This window comes from Spea bombifrons, chromosome 3 (genome assembly GCF_027358695.1).
Source record: "Spea bombifrons isolate aSpeBom1 chromosome 3, aSpeBom1.2.pri, whole genome shotgun sequence".
Taxonomy (NCBI): Eukaryota; Metazoa; Chordata; class Amphibia; order Anura; family Pelobatidae; genus Spea; species Spea bombifrons.
The window spans coordinates 88,728,112-88,752,863 of record NC_071089.1 but is presented as its reverse complement, the minus strand read 5'-3'; the positions used below and the strand labels follow the sequence as shown (position 1 = coordinate 88,752,863).

Sequence of the window (24,752 nt, the reverse complement as noted above, 5' to 3'; positions counted from 1 at the left end):
TCCCCTTACAAAGAAACAGACAGATGATTTAGGTGATAATGAAGGTGCTGAAGATGAAGGTATTTTTTGTCACCAAACTGATTTGCATGACAAGGACCCCTTGAAAATCTTTTCCTCCTTTTCTTTTTCTTGACTTCTTGTCTCTATTTTGAAGAGTTTTTTTTTCTTTTAAATCCCATTTTTTGATTGATGTGTTTCGTCTTCTTGCCTGTTTTATATTTTTTTGTACATTTTTCTATCAACTGAATGTTGTCCCATTTTACATTTTTATGCAAACAGTAAGTGTGTACACCAAAGCTCTTCTTGTCTCGACAAGAGTTTTTTTTTTTAACTTACATACCACTTCTTGAATACATTTTGTGAAATCTTTGAACTAACACTGTTTTAAGTCTATCAAAAGACCCCTTTTTTTGCATGTGTTCTAACATTCCCTGAATATATTAATTTGAGTATCACTAATGACAAAAGTCTAGTGTCTTTTTGTCTAATCAAGGAGATGGCTTTGAAATTATGAAGTTCAATAATCCAAAGGGACCGATTTTCTTAAGATACGGATGTTTAATTTTCTTTTAACTATTTAAAATTTGGTTAAAAACACACAAAATCGAGAAACAGGTCTCATGTTGGTTTATCCTAGGAAAATCTTACATACATATTTTCTGCACCTATGTATATATTAAAATGTTTTTGATCACTTTTTTCCCTAAAGTTTAAGGTTATTACGGTATATTACGAGGTACGTTTGTCTACTAGGAAGCAATGTCTCAGGTTTCTTCTAATCAACTCGGAATTTTTTTTTAAATAGTTCATTAATATACTAATATATTAAGTTGTTAAAGTTCTAAAACACTTCAGAAACATCCTAATGTTTATTATTAATACATTGCTGTTATGATCGTTAATCCAGTTTTTTAAAGCAAAACCAAACCTTATATTTCTGTTAAGGGCATGAACTATAGGGACAACAATGAAATACAAATTACATTTATGGATTCATACACTGAATCTTTAGCCTTACCAGAGAGCAGTGTTTAATAAAAGACCGATTTCCACTAATGATGAAAAGCTGTCCATTAGTTTCTTCTTGACCAGGCAGAAGTGCATCCCTCAGAGAGTATTAGAAGAGATTAGGCTCCATTTTACTAGCCACCATCAAAAAGTAGAAGATTTTTCAAAGTGATAATTATTGGGGAAACAATCAATTATATTGGATTTAACGGACCAGCTGATGGAAACACAACAGTTACCTTGTTTGTTTTCATTGGCCAGTTAAATACTGCATCAATAAAAAACAACGCCATAGCAGAATCGATTGATTTATACATCACAGACAAAACAGGAAAAATAAACAACTTTATATGAAATTAAACAAACGTATAAAAATGGAACTTTGAAACGTACTAGGAATAAACAACAGCTTTTGAAGTGCTCAAAGATTCTTAACTGGTTTATCGGTAGTACCAACATTTCATTACTGTTCTCAGTAGGTACTTTGTAATTCTATGTAATTTTAATTAAGGAAGAGTTCTGAAACAACCTCCCTCTGTGTTACCTCCAAGCATACAATTAGCAGTGTACAATTCTGCTGTGAACGTGCAGTTAATGATTTCAGATTAATAATTTATCTTTAATGCCTTAATCACATTAATGTCATGCTCACTAATACAGAATATCAACAGGTGTTGTTTGGTAATAGATAAGTGACATTATTTGGTATGTTTCACTTTCACCTGTCTGCAAAGTTACATTATTAGTTAGGATCTATTGCCTATGCACTTTTTTCTCAATACTGATTCAACTCACCTTGTTTAACTTGCCTTCTGATGGAAAAACCACAGTAAACATGTTCTGTACGTAGATCTTTGCTGGCCTTGTTTGATACATAGCTTAATCAGTGACAGTCGTGCTATTGAGTGAACTATGCACTATGCACAGACTACTCAGACCTTCTTGCAGTAGAAAGTTGCTAGGGTTGGTCCGTTATTATCTTAAATTCTCAGAGTAAGTAGCCTGGAGCTTCCCCTATCCTTAATGGTTTGTGAAGGCAAGGCTAAACCAAGTTACGCTTTGGACTCGCAAGGAGTAGAAAATATCCCTCCCCTGTCTGATTGTAGATATTAACCCATAGCCCCAGCAAAGCAGTACTTCACCCAGAGACTCTGAATTAAATCCAGAAAGTTGCCCAGGTATTTTTATATTTTATAATGAGGTATGTGATTTGAAATCACAACTTTCCTGCAAACAATATTGCTGGTAATTTTTTCAAACATATAACCAAATGCAAGAAAAGTTAAATGTCTTCACCTTCCAGGTATTTATAGAATTCCAGCCTAGCATAAGGATGGATGTGGCTTGTGATGCATTGTTGACTACTATTCCCATTTAGCACAATGCTGCCCTCTCAGTCATTTGAGAAATCAATCTAACAAATCAATGTAACATAATAGCTGAGCTAGTTTTTTCTGTGTGGTGTTTCTGGGCTGAATTGAGAGTCTGACTGACCAGCATAGTACTTGCTTAAGAATAAAATAATAAATCCTCGGTAATAACTTGTTTCACCCACTTGCTGGTTTAATAGAATAGTTGAGCTGTTGCCGGTTACCCATCAACAACAATTAGCAATGAGCTGCACCGGGGAGATCTTTAAAAAAAAGTGGTTGCTCGTGCAGTATACACATCATTAGAGCTGTAGAATGTAGGATTCTGGGAAATTGTACATTTAACATACATATTTACTGTGGATATCCCTAGTTCATTACACATATACAGTGTCCTCCACTAATATTGGCACCCTAGGTAAATATGAGCAAAAAATGATCTTTTCAACAATACACAAAAATACTCTGCTCTCATGGATATAAAACAATTGCAAACACAACATAGGTTTACCCAAAACATAAAAATGTAAACTATATGTGTGGCATAATTATAGGCAACCCAATTAATTCATATGAGAAAAATATACTTAAATATATTTCCAGTGACATTTTACATTTTTTTAGTATACCTGGGTGACTAGGGTGACAGCAAATTGCTCAACCATGACTTCCTGTTTCACAGAGGTATACATATTAATCTTATTAAGCAATCACAAACAGTAAGATCAAGGAAAATAGCTGTGATGTGTGGCAAAGGATTGTTGGCTTCACAAAACGGGAATTTCAACCATCAGGGTGATAACTAAGGAGTTCCAGTCAACTGAAAATGTTATGAATCAACTTGGAAGATGAAGTGTGTCTATATTGTCTCAACTGACTGTGAAGAGGATAGTTTGAGTGGCCAAAAAATCTCCAAGGATCACAGCAGGAGAATTGCAGAAGTTTGTTGCGCCTTGTAGTCAGAAAGTCTGCAAAACTACAGTCCAATGTCACCTACATCACTACCAGTTGTTTGGAAGGGTTTCAAGAAAAAAAGCCTCTAGTCTCACTAGTCTCATCCAAAAAGAAAGTCAATCCTCTTCAGTTTGCCAGACACTATTGGAACTTAAAATGGGATTGTGGTTCTATGGACAGATGAAACAAAAGTAGATATTGTTGGCAATAAACACCAGAGGTGAGTTTGGCACACAGATAGGTAGCCATATGGAAGATGTACATCATCCCCATATACCATAAATATGTTGGTGGCTCTTTAATGTTTTGGGGCTGTTTTTCCGTCAGAGGATGTGAACAACTGACTTCCCTTGCCATATAGCTTAAAATGGGCTCTCGATGGACAGTTAAAGAGGAGAGTCCACCAGCTTCAACCTCAAAATATGAAGGATCTGGAGAGATTCTGTATGGAGGAATGGTTAAGAACCCTTGCCATGTATTCTTCAATCACATCAGGCATTATAGGAGAAGACTCAGAGCTGTTATCTTAGCAAAGGGATTGTTGATAAAAAGGGTGCCAGTAATTGTGCCACACATATATTTAACTTTTTTATAAAGCTGTGTTCAAGGGCGTAACTAGATGAAAATTGCCCCTGGGCCCTCCAGCTTCCACAGCTAGTCTGTGCCATCATTGCCTCCAAACAACTTGTCTGTACCTTCTTTGACCCTTTCAACATACAACAAATGTAAACACACAAATTACACCTACTTACTCAAACTCACTAACCCATACTCCATCTCACCCCACTTATACATATATGCTCACAAACACCTACATATCCATGCTCATGCGCACACAAGTACACATCCCTGCTCACACACACTAGTACACATTCATGCTCACACACACAATTACACATGCATGCTCACACACAAGTCCACACCCATGCTCACACACAAGTACACTTCCATGCTCACACACACACGCACACAAGTACACTTCCATGCTCACATTTATACATACATACACATATATAGATATACATCCCAACTCCTGCCCACCCCCGCTTACATCTCACCGCTCCTGCAGCTTCCTCTGTGGCTGCTCACACACTGTGAGGACAGCCTCGGTTTCGCCTTGTCACGTGACCCCTATACACTCGTGTCTCCCCTAGCCGGTTCAAACTAGTGCGGTCCAGGTAAGAAGGAACCCTTCTAAACTATTTTAACCGGTACAATGAGAAAGGGGGTTGCAGGGGTCGCACCGGGCCCCCTAGAGGTACAGGCCCCGTCACAACTGCGACCGCTGCAACCGCTGTAGTTGCAATTGTTTGATACCCACGAGAGCAGACTATCTTGTGTATTTTTTAGTATTTTTTAACAAAATATCAAAAGGTTAAACAATAAAAAATGTTTTTTTCTCATATATACCAAGGGTGCCAATATTAGTAGATGGCACATATATATATATATATATATATATATATATATATATATACTGTTCATATAACCAATTCTGACTTCTTTAGCAAACATGGTTCCAAAAATATGATATCTGTAAAACAGACTCCAGGACTTGAGTTGTCAAGTAATTCCAAACTAATGAGTGAATTGACAGTGAAATTAAAGATAGGTTATTCATTTTTACACTATAAATACGGAGAATGAAACACTATGTTTCCATAATTACGTTCAATTAGTATTGCAAAGCCAACAAACTTTTAATATATTAATTTACAGCAATATACCGAGAACAATCTATGGATTTTATAGTGTGTAGTCCAACAATTAGTTTATTAACAGATACTAATTAATAAACACTTTGTTATCAAATAAACACTGAATATAAAATATGTATTGCAAATGCATGCTTAATTTTACATACCAGTACTTATAACCAGTGACACTCTAGGACCTATATCATCTATGTCAGGTGTGCACAATTCTAGACCTTGAAGAGCACAAGCAGATTCCACTTTGTGAATATAACATAGATTATATAGAATTCTTGGTATGTTTGAGGAGTTGTGCAGTCCTAGTCTAACCCAATAAGCACAGATGGACCAGACTGTATTTTTGCTCAGTCTCTAATGGTACTTATGGTTGTACTTTAGCAGTAACATTTCAAAACATTGCTGTAGACCTCTATGTATTTTTTAAACACAGGCAGAATACTTACAAATAGGAACAGGAATGAGTGAGGTGTAAAACAGACTCCAGGACTTTAAGTATGCCTAATGAAATATAATTAACAAAACACCAATCTAGATTTCCAGGCTTTAATTACATAAACACTCTTTGGCCACAAGTAATAATTATAACTAGATAGTTTCAAATTACATTGACTCTAGTTCTATTAAGGTAATAATTAACTGGAGATTTTTCAAAATATAATCCTAAACATAGAGAGAAACACCATAGTTGTACGTAGCCTTTCTCATTGCGGTACATAATAATGGTAAAATGGTAACATGCTTCTTGATGTACTATGTTCTGTCATTTTAAAACAAAATGGGCGAAGCTTAAATGGCTGCCTGTACATTATCTCAAAACTCATCAAATGACTTTTTTATTAGATTTCTAACTTTCACTTACCTATGGTAAATGACGTTTGTTAGCATGATACTGGTATTTCCCCTCTTCCCAAATATTTTTATTTTAAATATTTATAACAATATAAATTTTATAATTGGTGCAGAAACCATAAAAATCACGAAACTTACAATAAACTTTATAGAAGGTAGGATAAAATTTTATATAACATAATATCAATGGTGTATTCTGGCCTAGGCAGACTACTGTAGCTACAGCTCTGGGAGCAGCAACCACTCTGGGTGATCAAGCTCCCTGTAGCATCACTGTTTAATGGACAATTAAATCAGAGATTTAACTAGCCTACTTACATATGGAGGACTGTACCATGTTTATTTGTACCTGGAGTCTCAAGTCCTTAAAAGGCAGATGTCATATCTCCGTATTCAGCAGTAAAGATGGCGGCTGGTGACACTGCCCTGGTATTGGCCTAATGCAGTGCCGAAGGTAAATACATAACTGCATATTATCTGCCACTTGTTATGTAAAAAGAAAACCCAAAATAACATAATCCTGAACAATATATTTTGTTATATGACAGAGCCATGTAACTGATGATTTAACCCCTTCAAGACCGGGACGTCATCATCGATGATGCACGATCCAGCGTCGCTATGAACGCTGGGATCTTGAGGGGCGGCTGCTACTGACCGCTGGGTGTCCCCAGCGATACGTAGCAGCCACTCCCCCTCAATTCCGTGCACAGGATCGATTTGAAGCGAATCACAAGCACGGAATTACATTTTTTTTTTTAAAAAACTACGGTATTCAAGGGAAGACGCAGTACGCAAATGCCGGTCCTGAAGTGGTTAAATAAATAAAAGTAACAAAATATGCATGTAATGCTGAATAATTTGTATTAAGTAAATATACTCCTGGGACATATTAAATAAAAAAAAAATAATATATATACTTTAAACAGTTTGCACAGTATAATGCCACCTACCTTCAGATTGGATTTCTGTTGAGATAATTAAACATCCGTAACTTAAGAAAAAGATAAATCCACTCCAGCATTATTTTAATACTTGGAATAAATATATTAAATCATGTTTTGTTTTCTAGATATCCGAGATAGTGGCGGCCCCAAACCAGTGATGGTGTATATACATGGAGGCTCATACATGGAAGGCACTGGTAATTTGTTTGATGGGAGTGTCCTGGCAAGCTATGGAAATGTAATAGTCATTACAGTCAACTACCGCCTTGGGGTCCTTGGTAAGAGGAAACATATCATTCTTTCTCCTTATGGTCTTCAATTTGTTTCACCCTTTAATTTCTATTTTGACACCTTTTTAATTCACTAAACTCATATGGGTATACCTGGGAATTCTCAAGAATTAAATATGATTACTGGATCTCTTAGTAAATGTATTTAATCTATAGGGTGGGGAATAACATATTGTCCTGCCGACTCCCTACCTCTTTCATATTTCTTGGCATCCCACCCCTGTACATTCCTTGTCCTATCTCCTTAACTCAGATGCACCCTCATGTCCACCTCCTATAAGAAGCAGTGATGGGAGAGTACTTGCATTATTATAATTTTATGTCATCGGTCCCCTGTGAAGAGGGAGGGCTCCGGCTAGCCAGAGCCTGGAAGTTCCCAGGTACAGGCATAATATGTTGCCTTAAGTGTCAGTGCAGACACTAAAGTATCTTTTTACCTCTGATCGTATTTAGAGAAATATACTTGATGGTATTATGTCTGTAGTCACAATATTTTCTAAATATTGTTAGTGCGTTATGAATAATATTCTGTTTGTGTTGTTATTAAGTTAAACTTAATTTAATGATTATGAACAGCATGTTTGCTAAACTTCTGCACTAAAGGACAAAACAGTCATTAAAACGTTAATGCTTTTATAATTGAGTATACACAATAAACTGTAACTTCGGGAAAGTGTACACCCTTCAGAGCAGGATTGATAAAAAAAACAACTTTTTTTTAGGTTGTAAGAGAATCATTTTTAGGATGTTGGGAAACACATCATGCGTGTACACATCAGTATCAACAATAAAGGGGTCTTTGTGTACACAGAAAAATCAATATATAACCAGTTACGTATGTATGTATATATATATATATATATTTATATGAGTGGAAGCTGCTAAAGATGCAAAGGGGGCCAGCTACATAAAAATCTCTATGTATTTAGAATGTGATGTCATAAAATTCCCTGTTTTCTGTGTTATCCGGGGATATGATGTCATATCCTCGTGCTCTGTGTTAGAAAGGTGCCCAGCACACGGCACGGCCCTCCATAGTGTAAATGGGCAGGATACGGAGATCAGAGGCCTGCTGCTCTCGGCCTTGTTGGCCTAAGCCAGAATACATTGCTGCTGCTGTTTTTCTGTCCCATCCAATATTATTTCTCCCCGCTCTCATTGCCGGCTTTTCTTTTATACAGTCATCGAAATGAGAAGTGTGAAAAGCTATCTTAAATCTTTTTGCAGCAATATCTCTAGGTATTTACATGACGATATATTAATATGTATGATATTGGTTCTTAAATAATTGTCGAATCTGCATTAATCCTAAGAAATCTGAGTAAACCATGTGTTTATGTCCAGTATTTTTATACAAAAAAAAAAAGCAAAAACAGAAAATTAATTTCCTTTTCTTGTTATTTTTTAATACAATTAGTTTCCCTTTGTTGGTTGATGAATAATTAGAATATATGACATTATGTATCAGCATCTCAATAAGCAGTTCCCATCTGTTTGTTATCTAATGTAAAATCTATGCTGATGGGTTGCCTAGCAACGCACTGTATGCCCCTCCAATTCTGATTCTACTTGCGGTTTCTCTCTCGAATGAAGCAATATACCAGAGGACCATTTTTCCAATGAACTCATTTTCTTATTATTTAAATTCCATCTACATTATATTTTCATGCTAGTGCCAAGAATCAAGGGGTCATTTATAGTCATTCATTATATCCCATATAGTTTTTAAAAGCATACCAGCCTCTTGTTTTATTTGAACCACCGAAACATGATTTTAATAGTATAAGTATGTATTGTTTTCCTTGCCTCTAAATTACTTTAGTCATTCAACTGTAAAGATAATGCTTCCGTAGAGAAAATGTTGCTTGTTAATTACTGTTTCATAATATATCACTCACTTTAAGATGTGTATATGCAAGCACTTCTCTATAAACAATATTGTAAGATTTCTAATGGGAATAGTTTTTATGTTATTATGGCTCAATAGATAATGAAAGACATGCAAAAGGATAATCACTTTTGATATTGATTTTGTTCTAATATTTCTTAAGATTGTTTCAGTAAATATTCTAAATACTTCCTCTTCAAAAATGTGGTTCATTACTTAACTTTTTAGCTGATATTATGAAAAAATGAGTATGTTCAAGGATTAATGTGATCCATTGAGTGCCAGCCATGTATATGATATGTTGATGGTCAACGTATATATTTTATATGCAGCGGCACTGTTAGCCCCACAGCCTAATCATGAAAAGAGAGTATCATTGATTTCTGTAGCTTAGTGGGACTGGCAGTTGCTTGTTGAGCCGATCAGCATTCATGTACCATACTTAGGGGCAATAATGTCCCATGAGTTTAACTGTACATGCAAGACTTCGGTTATAACATTGTCCTACGAACAAAGACTGCTGGTCAATTTGCAGCTTCTCCCCGCATATTGAAAATCCTCGAATCCCTCCCTAGAGACAGGGATCGGCTCAACAGAATGACAACTAAGTGTAGCTGGTTGCTACCATAGCCAAAATAAACAATACACATATATATTATGATATTTAATATATGATATATATTATGATATTTAACCACATCTTATGTATGCCTACACTTCTTTATGTAGTGTAGTGTCATCTACGTTCAGTTTGTGTGCAATATTAATTTATGGAAAACCACGTATTTTTGATAAATTTACTGATGGGGTTTGGGCTTTTAATACTTGGTTTGGCATATACATAAAGGCGACCGACCACTCTGTCATGTGACGTTCTTGTCTTATTTATGAATAGCCTAACTTGTCCTAAAAAGCTTTCTTTAGATACAGTTAAAAACCAAAGGTTGTCACATAAATGTATCTCTCTCTTTTATATATATATATATATATATATATATATATATATATATATATATATATATATATATATATATATATTAAAAGCACACGGTATATGAAAAGTAAATGTGGTGTTTGATTTCGACAGGCAATCTTCAGTAATTAGGAATGCATTAATCAGTAACGTTCTTGCTGAAATACTGAGGTAGTTTGATTGCAATCACAGGTTTGTGAGAATAAACACATCTGTATTAAAGGGACACTCCAACTATCATATTCACTTTAATGAATATAGTAGCTGCATAGTCTCTTTAAATTTAAATTTAAGTTTTCCATCTTGCAAATGCATGGGGGATTCTGCTGAATTTCTCCATACTAATCTGTACCTTTACACAAATCCCAGTGAATTCAGTGTAGGTGATGGGTTCAGCTAAACACATCTCCATGCATGTGATACACTCACCTCCAATCTACTCCAGCACTAGCTTGCTCAAGAGCACTGTTACCGTAATGATAACAATTTACAGATTCACTGAAATATAATTTTAACCATGAATTTCTAGAAGTGTTATTAATATTACATTCCAACAAAATATTACCAACTGACAGCTTGGTAGACCTGTTTGTAGTAAGTACCACATTTTGTTATGATTTCTGGCAATACATTTCTACTGAGTTGTAGGTTTCTGATAATTTAAACAAAAACAAAATATGGGGTAGTTCAGGCAGCCAATCAGTGGCAAGGAATGTCAGACAATGGAGGGGGAGAGCAGCAAGACTGCAGCTTCTAGATCAAGTAAGCAGTGGTTGTGTTAGTTTGAGTGTCTGCTTTGTGTCTGTTAGTGTGAGTGTCTGGATGTGTATGTCAGTGTGAGTGGGTACGTTAGTGTGTCTGTGTGTGCGTGTATTAGTGTGTGTTAGTGTTGAATGTCTAGTTGTGTGAGTGGGTCTGTTAGGGTGAGTGTCTGAATATGTATATTAATGTAATTGTTAGAGTACGTTAGTGAGTGTGTGGGTTTGTTAAGTAACTGGTTGTGTTAGTGTCTGGGTAATGGATATGTGTATTAATGTGAATGTCAGAGTACGTTAGTGTGTGCGAGGGTGTGAGTGTGTGTACATGTGTGTAAGTGTTAAGTATCTTGTTGTATTAGTGTAGGTGTCTGTGTGAGTGTCTATGTGCATGTGTGTTAGATTGTCTATGTATCACATACAAACATTCTACAAAGACTAGCGGTGTAGTTGTTGTCAGAGTTAAATTTAAATACTAGCTTTGTCTACCACCCTCTCAGTAAACTAGCCCTCTAGCTTTAGGTTATGACCTCTTGTTCTAACGTTTCTCCCTCTTTTAAATATTATGAGCATGACATGTTTGCTCTTGATCCAGGTTATCTTTAACACTTGATATGAAGCTATAAAGAAATGCAGGATAGAGAAAAGCTTAAAGAGAAATATAATGAAAATGTTTAGTTAATACATTAACAGATAGAGGACCAACCAAGTGTGCGTGCTGTTCGTTTTGTTATAATAACTTTTGTGCTACACACCCTGATGGTACATAGGTACAGGCTCCAGATGCTGAAAGTGGAGGAAACGATAAAATGATTGATGTCCGATGCCATGTTTAAAGTCTGTGGCTGATTGGATTCAGAGGTGTGTTTACAAGTGAATATGGAAATTCATAGACTGACAGATAAAATTTATGCTTTCATCAAAGCGTCCCTTGGTGTGCTTTATTGACATTCAGGGTGAGAGACATTCTGACTGTTGAAGGATTCAGGAATCTGTTGGATTTTAATATGCATCTGTAAATTTGAGAATTTGTGAAATGATAAAATGCTGGTTAAAGGGGCATTTATGCCACCTGTTTTATTTATTTTTTCATTGATCCCAGTGTTAGTGAAATCTGAGCTGAAGCGTTCACTTTTTCAGTGTTCACCTGCTGATATGCGGAAGCAAAAGATCTCTATGCACAGCCATTGGTCATATACATTACATTGGACATATACATAGTGTCCTGGTGTTCTTTTTGTAGTTGAGCTGGACTCACTAGCTGGAGACCTAGGTCCATACTTGGGACCTTGTGGACCAAAAAAAAAGAAGGCGAAGATTCTTAACTGGATCAGAGTACTTAGGCTATGGGCTCAAGCTGTTGTTGAACCAAAACCTATATACAGTATATGCCTGTTTGGGGCAAAAATCTGTTTTTATATCTTTTCTCCCCTGTCTTCTATACCTGTAGTTTGCCTTTGCAGTTTGTAGCTTTAACCCTTAGAACTATCTAACAACATTTTTTTAAAATTCCTGTTGACCTACTTTAAAAAGTAATAAATTGTTCTACAGCAAAGAAATTTCACTCTTTTTCAATTTCATGAAAGAATAATCACATATTTAACATAACTGCTTAGTATATAACATTCTGCTCACAAAAAAAAAAAAAAACATTTGAAACATGCAATCCATTTTATGCATTTATTGAGAGCAGGCATATTTCACATACATGTTTAAGAGTGTGGAAAATATATTTTTTGTTCTAGTGAAGTCGCCATCTACTCATTGATGCAGAGTAATTGCTTTGTGGAAGGCTATTTTCTAAATTGAGTAGAAATCATTATAAAGGCAGCAAAGTGAAACTCTGCATTTTTGTTCTTTACTGATATAATTTAAAGGTAATTTCTAAATCATAAACAAGTTGAGAAAAAATCTTGGTCATTGGACTGGGTGGACGTGATAACAGTAAGTAAAATGATGTGAATTATACATTTTGAATTTCATTCAAAATACCAGAGGATCAGTTCAGGGCATCCCAAGGATAAAATTGGGGTCAATTATGTCAAGATGCCGATATGTTAGGGAATGACACTCTTTTAAATTATTTGCATATGTACAATCTGTTAAAACATTGCAATATTTTCTTAGTAGGAATATGTCAGGACACTGCAATGGCGGCTTTTTGGTTTATGTGCATTTTTTTTTGCTGTTACATGTCTACTTTAGTGCCCTGGCTTGGTGATGTTGGTAATATTGTCTGAGACTTGTGGAAAATTATAGCTAACTTATAAAAGGAGAGTCACAAAATTAAATTGAGTTTTGAGTCAAATATGATACTTTTTATTGGACTAATCTAAAAGGTGTAAAGTCACAAAAGCTTTGGGAAACTTTGATGTCTCTTTCTGTGACATCAACATCAACTAAAGACTCCCATCTTCTCATGGGTCAATATATTTATATTCATTTTTTAAGTTGCACATTTAGGGAAGAGCATTGTAAAAATTATCAAAAATATTGTATCTGTTCTGAATGTATACCTAGAAAGAAAACTAAGAAAGATTGAATCAATGTTCTGTACTTTTGAGGAGCTGGCCATACAGATTGTTCACTCTTAAAAGATGATTTGCTCATGTTGACTAAGTGTAGGCGTTGATGCCAAGGAATGTGGTAGACAAGAAAACAACATATGGCTGGTGCTAATTTAAAATGTTTGTTTTAAAATCATCTGTGTTTAACCCTTTCTACCCTCTTGAAATCAAAATATTTCCTTTCATAGTACATATGCAGATACTACTACTAATAAAAAAAAAACATTAATAGCCAGGATGCAGTTTCAAGTATTTTAGTAACATGTACGATTTATCTCAAGTGCAATTTAAGTAAAGTTTTATATTTGTAGCCATACTAAAGTGGAATATCTAGAATTTTCCTCCATCTTCTCAGGACTAGGGAATGGCATTTGTCTCAGTAACAATGTATACATGAATGATGTTCTACAAACAATACATAATTAACCTACACAATACTTCTCTTTTGAATCAGATGCAGGTCTATTCTACTAGCATTAAATATTGTAATTATCAAGTAAAGGAAAAACATGAGCAGTATACCAATTTCCTTAACTCCTTCAGGACTCTGTGTATGCACTATTATGCCCCCCCCCCTAAAAAAAAAAGAGAAAAGATCTAAAAACCTTCACTGCTCATAAACGTATTAAACAAAAGGGCACTGTATAACAATGTTCAAAGGTTTGGGGTCATGTAACTGCTTTTAATAGAAAACAAGGACATTTCTAGCAGGTATAATGTGTAATGTATACTAAAAGCAAAAGCTCACTTTATTTAGGTTGTTAGTCCTTCATTTAAAGCACAAAGCACGTCATTTATGAACTCACTCAACATTAACTCACTTTATAGCTACCATGAAATTTAAAGTGGTTTAGGGTTGCAGTGGTATGTTAGCATCCAGGAAAGCTATATGTTTAAATAAATACTAGGAAAATATTATATCGCCAGCTTTACTTGTAAAATTTTAAATTTAAAATCCAAAAGGCAGCATCTGAATAAGTTAGGTTCCTACTAAGTGAATTTTCCTTATATTTGTATCTGCCGTTTTTTTTAAGTAAAATATTATCCTATTCTTTCATCTGTTTGTTTGTTTTTTTTTTACATAGGACAATTTCTCAACCATGTACTTGTCATTAAAATAACATTGCTGGGGGAGAAAAACAAAGAAATTCACTGGAATTTTTCCTGCTGCATCCAGCAGCTGCTCATGGTGTTCCCAAAGTAATTTAGAATTAATATCACACATTGTTCATTTTCAAGGTTAATTTGTTATCTTGTCAGAATGTGAAGTTGGAAAGCAATAATTTGACATTATTCCTGCTTGTGTGACCTGTTCAAGAAGAATAACAAAATGTAAATGACTGGAATAAACCAAAAGGTTAGGATGAACAACCATGATATAGCATACAGGCTGGGTATCCCTTAACCGAAACACTTGGGGCCAGAAATATTTTGGATAAGGGGGTAATTTCTGATAATGGATCTGGTGTATCAGTGAATGGTGGGTCGGGATGCATTATCCCCTTTCTCCACTCTCTGGCTAGTCGCACAGCGCCACAGCAGAGAAAGGCTCTATGGGACTAGTGGAGTGGAGACACATAAGAAAGTGTTCACCTTCTTTATTTGGTGGTGAAGAATAATTAATAGCTCTACATATACAGTACTAAAGTCTCATGCTTATTTATAATATATACTTGTAGGCTTTGGCCACAGGTAGTTTGTTCCTCTTTATCTTTAAACATGGCTAAATATCATGCCAAACAGAAAATTGGGATTGATCACACACACCATGCCCCCCAGTTTGGACAAATTGTTTGTTTGTTTTTTGGTCTATTCATTTTCGGTCAACAAATTTTGTTTCCTGCTCTTTCAGTTTACACCAAATTGAGAGGGCTTTTTCCATTCGGGAATTAAATTTGTTGTCACAAAACCTTCTCTTACAAGTACTCCAAGAGGCTAGAATAATACAGACAAATCTGTGCAGAAACACTTCGCTTTCTCGGATCTGTCTGCATTATTCTGGCCTCTAGGAATACTTTTGGATAATGCTCAGATAAAAAAAGGCTTGATTCTGCCTCTGAGATCAGGTATGCTGTGATATTGGTTCTCTGAGATCACGTATACTGTGGGCTCTTCAGTGTGTCATCTTATTATATTTTCTAGTTAATTGGCTTAATTCAATAATAATGTGTTATAATAATTACCGTATTTGCTCGATTATAAGACGAGGTTTTTTTCAGAGCAAATGCTCTGAAAAATACCCCTCGTCTTCTAATCGGGGTCGTCTTCTAATCAGACCTCAAATAGAGGTCTGATTAGGAGACTAAGATCCAGATCCCCCGCACCGCTGCAGGGGACCTGGATCCTCCTGTCTCCCCCCCCCCATACACACACTTACCGGTGCTTCGTGCTGTATTGCCGGGGCAGCGATCCGCGCAGCCGGAAGGAGGTGGAGTTGGCAGCGGGGGTTTGTCTGCGTCCGTCGCGTATACCTTCCCCCGGCTGTCAGAGATCAGAGTTCCCCTGACAGCCGGGGAAGGTATTCGAGACGGACGCAGACAAACCCCCGCTGCCAACTCCACCTCCTTCCGGCTGCAGCAGAAGGAGACGTTAACCCGCTGCCCCGGCAAAACAGCATGAAATTGGAAGCACCGGTAAGTGTGTGTGTGTGTGTGTGTGTGTGTGTGTGTGTGTTTGTGTGTTAGTGTGTTAAATGGGGGCATAGGGCATTTCTGGAATGCCTTATACCCCTATTTGCCACTCTGGCACTTAGGGGGTTAAAAAGCATATTATGGGGCAGAGTGGCATATAGGGAGGTATAACGCATTTCACCTCCCTATTTCACTCTGCCCCATAATATGCCTTTTAACCCCCTAAATGCCAGAGTGGCATATAGGAGTATAAGGCATTTCTAAGGGGGGTAAAAATGCCTTTTAACTCCCTTAATGCCACTCTGCCTCCTGGAATGCCTTATACCTCCCTATATGCCACTCTGCCCCATAATATGCATTTTAACCCCCTAAATGCCAGAATGGGATATAGGGGTATAAGGCATTTCTGGAGGCAGAGTGGCACATAGGGGGTCAAAAGGCATACCATGGGGCACAGTGGCATATAGAGGGTTAAAAGGCATATCATGGCCATATTGGTGTGGCAAGCCTGGGGGCAGATGTGCGTTACTGGGGGGCAGGTTGGAAAATACAAGGAAATAAAAATAAAAAAAATATTTTTCTCAATCATAGCTTTTATTAAAAAAATAGTTTACATAAATTAACATTTACTGGTAAAACTTTTTTCCTTTAGGGTCGTCTTATATTCAGGCTTTTTCTTTTTTTCCTAAGTTAATATTCAGATTTTGGGGGGTCGTCTTATAATCAGGGTCGTCTTATAATCGAGCAAATACGGTATAATTATAATAATGTGCTCATAAGACATGAGATGCTTTGTAACTTGGGAATTGTTGGCTGGTACTCCCAGTTAGCATACATGGGGACTCTGCAGATGAAGCCTTCCTCCCTAGGGTTGCCAGGTCAGTTTCTTCTACTCCTGACCCACTAAAGGTTTTCTGGGACTAGCGTATAGGGGCTAGCCCCAGCCCTTTATAAAACCAATTCCCCCAGAAGAGGGAGAGAGAAGTTCCAGGGTATGACAATACTTAGTACCTATAACAATTTGTATAAAATCATATAATTTTTTTGCATTTTTCTCATAAAATATTTCTTGTTTTTCTACAGGAATATGTATCTTTCTAAGAAACATTGTGGAAGTTAAATCTTTAATTATTACACCAGTTGGAGATTCTTACTCTAAAAAGGAAAGATGTTTTTGAATTTGTAGTGCTAGAATAAGACTGACATATTACCCTTGCTTTTGTTCCATTAATACCTTAACTTAGCAAAAATGTCCTTCTGGTAACAAATTATATGTGTGTATTACCTGCTTTTACTGAACATATGGGCCATGGCTGTCAGCGTTCTTTCCTAAAATCAATTTTGGTTCACTTTAATGAGAATCTGGTTTATCTAGGTGCTTCTAGCTAATAACTACAAATATACATCAGTGTCTATAGTTATCCATCTCCTCTGTCACTCCACTTACCTTAATTAGTCTTACTTTAAATTCTTTTTGACCTTTGAAAAAAGATTAACACTTCTTCAGCAGCATAACAAGTGCAATGTATATAATCCCAAGAATCTACATCTTCAATACCATATCTCCAGATTTTTAAACCCATTAACATCACAGGTCACTTAATAGGATTAGTATTTTGAAAATCATGACATTTATCTTGCTGTCAGTGTGTTGAAAGCAAATAGATGGCATCGTATGTGTAATGCAAAAAGAAGAATGTCTTTTGCAACCTTTTTTTAGAAAAAATAAATTGTACCAACATGTTAATAACAAAACATGCATATAATAATATAATTTATCCAACTTGCTTGTCCATCTTTCAGTAGGCTTTGCAAGGTTCTAACTGAAAAACCCTAATATCTCAAAATGTCACTCATTCCCCATTCATAATATTTTTATTAAGCAGAAGATGAACCACTGTTGTTCAAAATAATTTCTGTACAACTTTCCCTTTCATTGCTGAACTTTGCGTAATCTGAATATGTGTCTGCAGCACAATGCTTTTAACCAAGATGTAGGAAGGTGCGATATCACAGACTATTCACTCACAGTGTGAAAATGTTAGTAAGCTGTGTGCATTATTTACTAATATATGAGTTTGCAAGAACATTACATACTTCTGTTCCTTTGTTTTACCAAAGCAGTCAATCTCAGTGAGCACCAACTGCAAAGAATGACATTTCTCAATTCATAGTTAAATATAACAACGGAACATACAAATCTACGAAACGCTGCTTCTGATTGGTTGGAATGTGACAGTTTATACCTAGGATTTCTTTGGTTTGGCATCAAATAAAACGTTCCCGTTTGCTTGGCTTTAAAAACATTTAATGGTAGCTGCTGCACAAAACATTAAAGAATGCATTTATGTCTTGTTGCACTGTGTTTTCGGTCGGGCTTATAAGTATGCATACGTTTTATTATGTGCAGATAAGAAACGTACAAGCTTTAGTAACCGAATGAATCGGTTCTTTCTCTAAAAACATTAACTACCAAGCATTGTATGAGATAGAAAGAGGACGACAAAGAAGTCTTGTTTGAGTGATACACTTCCCATGCAAACACCCACTGGTACAAAAATCTATTTTCTCTGCTGGAAATGTGAATTATACATACAATGATTCAATTCCTCAAACATTTCCATATTCAATCTGCACAGTTATTTTTATTTCTTCCCATTCTGCTGCTGAAGTGATATCTCTGCTAAAGAGGTTTCCTCCTTGCTGCATAGAAACATAACCACTAAGATGTAATCGATGTTGTGAACCTTAATTTAGATGCACAAATTAGAATATGCGTTTGCTATCTACGGTATCTATCTATCTATCTATCTATCTATCTATCTATCTATCTATCTATCTATCTATATACTGTATATATATATATATATATATATATCTATATATATCTGTATATCTATATATATATCTATTTATATATATCTATCTATATATATCTATATATATATATAGATATATATAGATATATATATAGATAGATATATATATATAGATATATATATATATATAGATATACAGATATATATATAGATAGATACATATACAGACACATTTATGGATGGTTATATTTGCCATCCTACTAACTTAGAAAACCACATGTTTCCACCAATTATTTTAATCACTGTTCATGCCTAATGCACAGTTCTAATTAGTGTCCAAAATATATTTTTTCCTTGAAAAAAAAATTCCTGGCTTCTTTTGTTCCTTGAGGTCTATACACAAATGTGATTTAATAGCCCTTTGAAATGTGTGTACTTCAGAAAATATTTAATAACACTTCATATACAAAATATGCACGCTATTATTCTATAAAAAGCCAATATAAAAAGACTTTAAACTCATTTTGTCCTAATGGGTATGTTGCCTGGAAACATTAGAATTTTTAATGCCTGCAGGCACTTAGTTCTTGAATTGTCAATTCTCCTGCCAAGTGCGGTTGCTCTTCAGTTTATGAACAAAATATGCTTTTATTAAAACAAAATACTTATGAATAAGCATAATGCATAATAGGAATCTAGGTAAAATGTGCTGTTTATCTACAAGAACACAAACCTAAACAAAACTATTAGTGGTCTGAATTGTTTTATTCTTTTCTCCTGTGTAATATACTTGTCGAGAGTGACTCACTCCAGCCAAATTTACCCATTTAAAATCACCTGAGCAGCCAAGCATAGCCAACACAATGCCTATTCATTTGCATGTGAATGTAGCTTTCGTTAAAAGTTTACCTAACATAATCTAACCACTGTATCCCATAGAAGCAACTACCGTCTTACATTGTAAAACTACAAGTTTATGTTAATTTACAGGAACCAGCAGCCAAGTTAAAATAAATATACTTATTTTCTTTATTGCCATTAGATTTATTTTCACACAGTCTTGCAGCGGTGCAAGGCCACTTGGGAGACAAAACACATTTGTAATGTTCAGTTATGATTACACTTCAATGTATCTTGGCCTGTAAGGTCCGGGGAGTGAGTAGATGATGCTGATATCCTTTGGACACTAAAGTTATTAATAGTCAAGTAGGTGATGATTACTTGTCGTGTTAGTGTCCTAGATTTCAATTTGATTTAGATGCTTTCTTTATAATGTTACAGTGCCTCTGCCAAATCGTGCACTGAAGACTAACCATTTTCCAAAATGGGGTACCTTTACCTTGTGTCTTGTGATTAAGCTTCATATACCAAAAAATAATGTTTCATCTATGCTGCTAAAGCATCACAGCAATAGAACCTTTTATATTTCCTCTGAAAATGGAAATTGTGATACAACTGAACTGAAAATAAGCTAGGCTGCTTATCTAAAAAGTCTAGTCAAGGCAGCTGATGTCCTTGCATGGATTTTTTGCCTTATCCATCTTAATGCAAAATATTTTCTTTGAAATTAAGTATCTTGGATTAGTTAAATGTTTACTGGACCTATAAGTAGAAGTTGGAGTATGACAGGGTCCAATGATGATAAAAAGCCCCATAGCTTTCCCACTGCAGTAGAGATTTAAGAAGCACCGATTAGACCAAAGGGGGATTCTCCTCACTAGTGCTGTATCAAGGCATCAAGGCCTCTTGTACTCCTCTTTTGTCACTCTGACCTTTTGTTACATTTCAGCAAACTCCTTGACACTTTTGAACTAAGTGGAGCTATGGCTATGATGGAAAATAAGTATACTGTAAGTATTCTAATACAATTAGGAGTAAATAATATTATTAGCAGGTTCTAGTAATTTGGTATCTACATGAGTGTGCTAACAGTATCTTCAGGAGTGTGCTAACAGTAGCCATGGAACACTTCAGGTGAAATACTGTTAGCTAGTACTTTTGGAAATTGCAGCAAAAGGTCTAATGTAATACGAGATGGGTCAAATGTTTCTTACCTGCTGTCAAATTCTACTTAACTACCTTAGGAAATGTACTTAATTGTGTACAATTTGTATGGAGGGGGGTGTCTGTTAAAGTGACTTTTGGGGTGCAAGACTCATGCGTAGGTAACAATATAGAAAGTGAGATGGTCAGACATAGGAACAAAGTATATAGAGCCAAAAGGAACTGAGCAATCAGATACTGTACACTCATTCTTGTAAAGATCATGACTGTCAGGCACAGTCAGCAATGTTAAGAGAGAATGTCAATCATAGTCAACAGTGTGCAGAGGGAAATGCCAGTCACAGTCAACAGGGTGGAGAAAGGGAATGTCAGGCACAGTAAAGAGTGTTGAATGTGCATACAATGGCCACAGCCAACACAATAGAGGGCGTCAGGCATTGTAATAGTATAGAATGAGTAAATGTCAGTCACACTAAACTGTGGAGAGAGAAAGAGAGAGAATGTCATTAAAGGAAAATGTCTGCAAAATGTCTTGGTGAACAGTTTAAAGTAGGTCAGTCACAGAGAACGCTGTAGAACGGCAAGGTTGGTCTACACTGTACATAGAAAAGAAATTGAGTAACAAGAGAGACCGCAGAGAAAAGTCTGTATTGTAATGCACATTTCAAACAGAACACGCTCCTCATTGTGGGGTCAAAGGCAATGGGGCCTCTTTTTATTGTGTGAGATGAAAAACTGTGTGCTCAGTATTGGTTTCAATGAAAATATTTTGTAGGATGAAATATAACATATTTACTAAACTAAAAATTAAATGATGACTTAAAAGAGAACATTTCCAATGTCTATACATTGAGTTCCAACTGCATTGCTTATACTTCATTGATTGTAGCAGGAACACTTTCAAGAGGATGAATCGGCAGATGGGCAAAATTATTTACTGCTTATCTTTATTCATCTATATTGGATTTAGAATACAGGTAAAATGTTTCCTTTTTGCTACTGTTTTGACTTCCAATGACGAAGATGTATAGCATCTCACCAAAAAAAGTGTTAATTTTTCCTTGACAATTTTCTAGCTCCTCATTTATATGCAGTTTATTTGGGCAATACCAGGTAATACACATTTAACTCATTTTGTATTGAATATATTTGTAGTATATATTTCATATTATATTTAATATTCATGTGTTATATTTGTGAATACTTTAGCAAATAATTGAAACAATCGAGTCTAAACAAACCTTCCTTATATTGTTAAATAATGTAAGGGATTAGTCACAAATTCCCCAAATAAATTAAATCAGAACTAAGCATCATTCTTTCACCTGCCAGGTGTTCTACATTTTCTCCCCCTCTCGCTCTCTCTTTTTGTCTTATAACTAAAGCCTTGCAGAATAGTATATTCAATCCTTGGCATAAGTTGCATCTGTTGCTTATTTTCATGACATTTTCTGTACAAAACATGCTTCCTCGAGGGGCAGCAGTAGGCAGAAAACACTGACAAAAAAGTTCAAAATGTCCATTGAGGTACCTATGATATAAATATATTTAACTAAACAAAACTAACATACTGAACATCATCTAATCTGATGATTGGATAGACAAAATTCTGTTGGAAAGTGCGCAAATAAATTTACCTTTGGGCAGGATAACAGAGAAAAAGGTTGATGCTTGCATTATTTTACCCAACCAACTACATTATTCTACATTTATATTGTAACATTTTGATGATTTGATAGAAACTGCCACCCACAGAATGTATTATTACCCTCCTCCCGCCTTTCATAGAGAATATACTAAGGATGTTCCCTCTGTCAGGAGGTCCTTGTCACCTTGAAACTCTTCAACATCCTCATCAACATCTTCACCTTACCCTGCTCAACCTTCAAACAGTTCTACAACTTTGTAAACTAGTTAAGGTTCATCTCCAGACCACATTCTCCCTTTGATTTCATATATGTATGCCCTGTATTTCTTCTCTCTTACTCCATCTTAGTTTCATATGTTCAAACTTAGGAGTCAGACTTGGGCTCTGCACTAGGAGGTTGATGATTGCATTGTGATCTGGAAAGTGACCTCTTTATGCTTCTTATCATAAAGAGGATGTGGTCCTCTTTAATCATATATTTATGTATGGTCCAAATCCATGTTCACCCTAAATAAATCCATTTTTATATTGACCTTTGGATTTATCTCCTTATGACTGTGATCCTGTGTTCCTAGCAGCTTGCTGGGTTATCCCTATACTTGGTAACTCTTATGGTTTGACCCAAAATCTCTGGTTTCGTTTATCTGAGCAAAGGAGCAGCAATTGACCATATCCACTCATCTCTCTATTCATTTCCACTTCTTGCCCACTGAAGGCAGTGTTCAGCTAGACCCACCCCTATGCTACTCCAAACCCCTAGAAGAAGGAGAGCTCACATAGCACAGGGCCTAATCAACCCTTCCTATTATCAACACTTATTAAGTATAAAATAAAAATTAAACCTCTGAACTCCTACTGTTTTTTTCAGCCTCGTTGCATAGCCTACTATTCTCACCCAGTGAATTATTCTATAGTATTTTTTATGTTTAGAGTTTTTAGGAAGTGTTTTTTATTAATTCAGTTTTAATGGATTTTTGTTGGCCACTTTTTCAACTTCATAAACAAACAGTATTTTGTTGTATATCATATACTATTTTCATTATACCCCATGACATGATTGATGTGCCCACAAGTGCTGGTCCCAGTTATTATACAATTTTCTTTTATACTGGTTAGTTCTTGCAAGTCTGAATTGTATATGGCTGTAATGTTTTGGCTTATTAACATGAAGCCAATGTGTGTCTGCCAATCTCATTAAGCACTTACCATATCATAAAGTGTTTAGTACACATACATTTTATTACAGTTGTGTATTTTTGAATGTTTTTGGGAAAGCTTTCTTCCCCATAGCCAATACTTACATAGCTAACTTTTGTTTATAATCAGACTTTACTTTTGAGTCAAGATAATGCCAGAAACCCTTCTGTGCCAAACTGACGTTATTAAACTACCAAACGTGTCTATACTTGTTAGTTGTAATTGTAATTACTTCGTTTTGATTAAATACAAAATTTCAACATGTCGGATATTGCAGTTGTTGCATATTAAAACAACAGAATGAGTAAATGGATAACAGTACAGTAGTTCATGTACATAGAGGTGATTAAATGTTATAACATATTGATTTTTATCATCTTTATTGTTGTTACTTAAATTTCTTTCATGTGTATACCTATATTGTTAAACCATCTTAAAATATACCTTCTAAGTAAAAAAGAGGTACTGTTGAAACAAGTTTATACTGTATTTTTACCAATTTTCTTTGTAAACAGTGGCATAGCCACTGCAACTGGCCCGTCTCTCTAGGGGACCCAGGCGACCCCTGGAACCACTTGTTCCTGTCTCCACGTACCACTTAAAATTTTTCAGAAATGGGCCCTTTTTAAACAATTTTTAACCGGCACGAGGAGACAGGAACGCAGCAGGTTCACATTATGTTACATCATGTGCCCCTGTGGTAAATTTGAGGCTGCTCACACAGTGTGTGAGCAGTCGGATCAAAAGCTGTAAGAGCAGTAAGGGAGTGCAGGAAGGAGGGTATAAATTTTTGTATTTATGTGTGATATATAACATGTATATTTAAGTGTATGTGAGCATGGATGTCTGTGTATTAGTATAAGTGATCATGGATGTCTATGTATAAGTGTATGTTAGCCTACATGTGTATGTTTGTATGTATGTAAGCATGAATGTCTATGTATAAAGGTATGTGAGCATGGGTGTCTTTGTATAGGTGTGTGTGAGCATAGATATGTACGTGTGTGCGAGCATAGATGTGCAAGTGGTTTTGCGATGGAGTGTCTGTTAGCATGAGTGTGGTGTGAGAGGAGTGTGTGTTTTAGGATGAGTGTGTATATGTGTGTGTTTGTGAGTATGAGGATGTGTGTGAGTGTTA

At 35.7% G+C, this 24,752-nt stretch overlaps 1 protein-coding gene across 1 annotated transcript in view; it reads left to right on the top strand.

Annotated features, from left to right (window-relative positions):
• Positions 1 to 4: 4 nt before the first annotated feature.
• NLGN1 (neuroligin 1) overlaps positions 5 to 24,752 on the top strand; it is a 123,363-nt gene continuing 98,615 nt past the window's right edge. The window contains exons 1-2 of the mRNA XM_053459634.1: positions 5 to 59; positions 6,969 to 7,121. Coding sequence (XP_053315609.1) covers positions 7,001 to 7,121 — 121 coding nt within the window. The 5' untranslated portion in view covers positions 5 to 59; positions 6,969 to 7,000. The remainder of the gene's footprint in view (positions 60 to 6,968; positions 7,122 to 24,752) is intronic.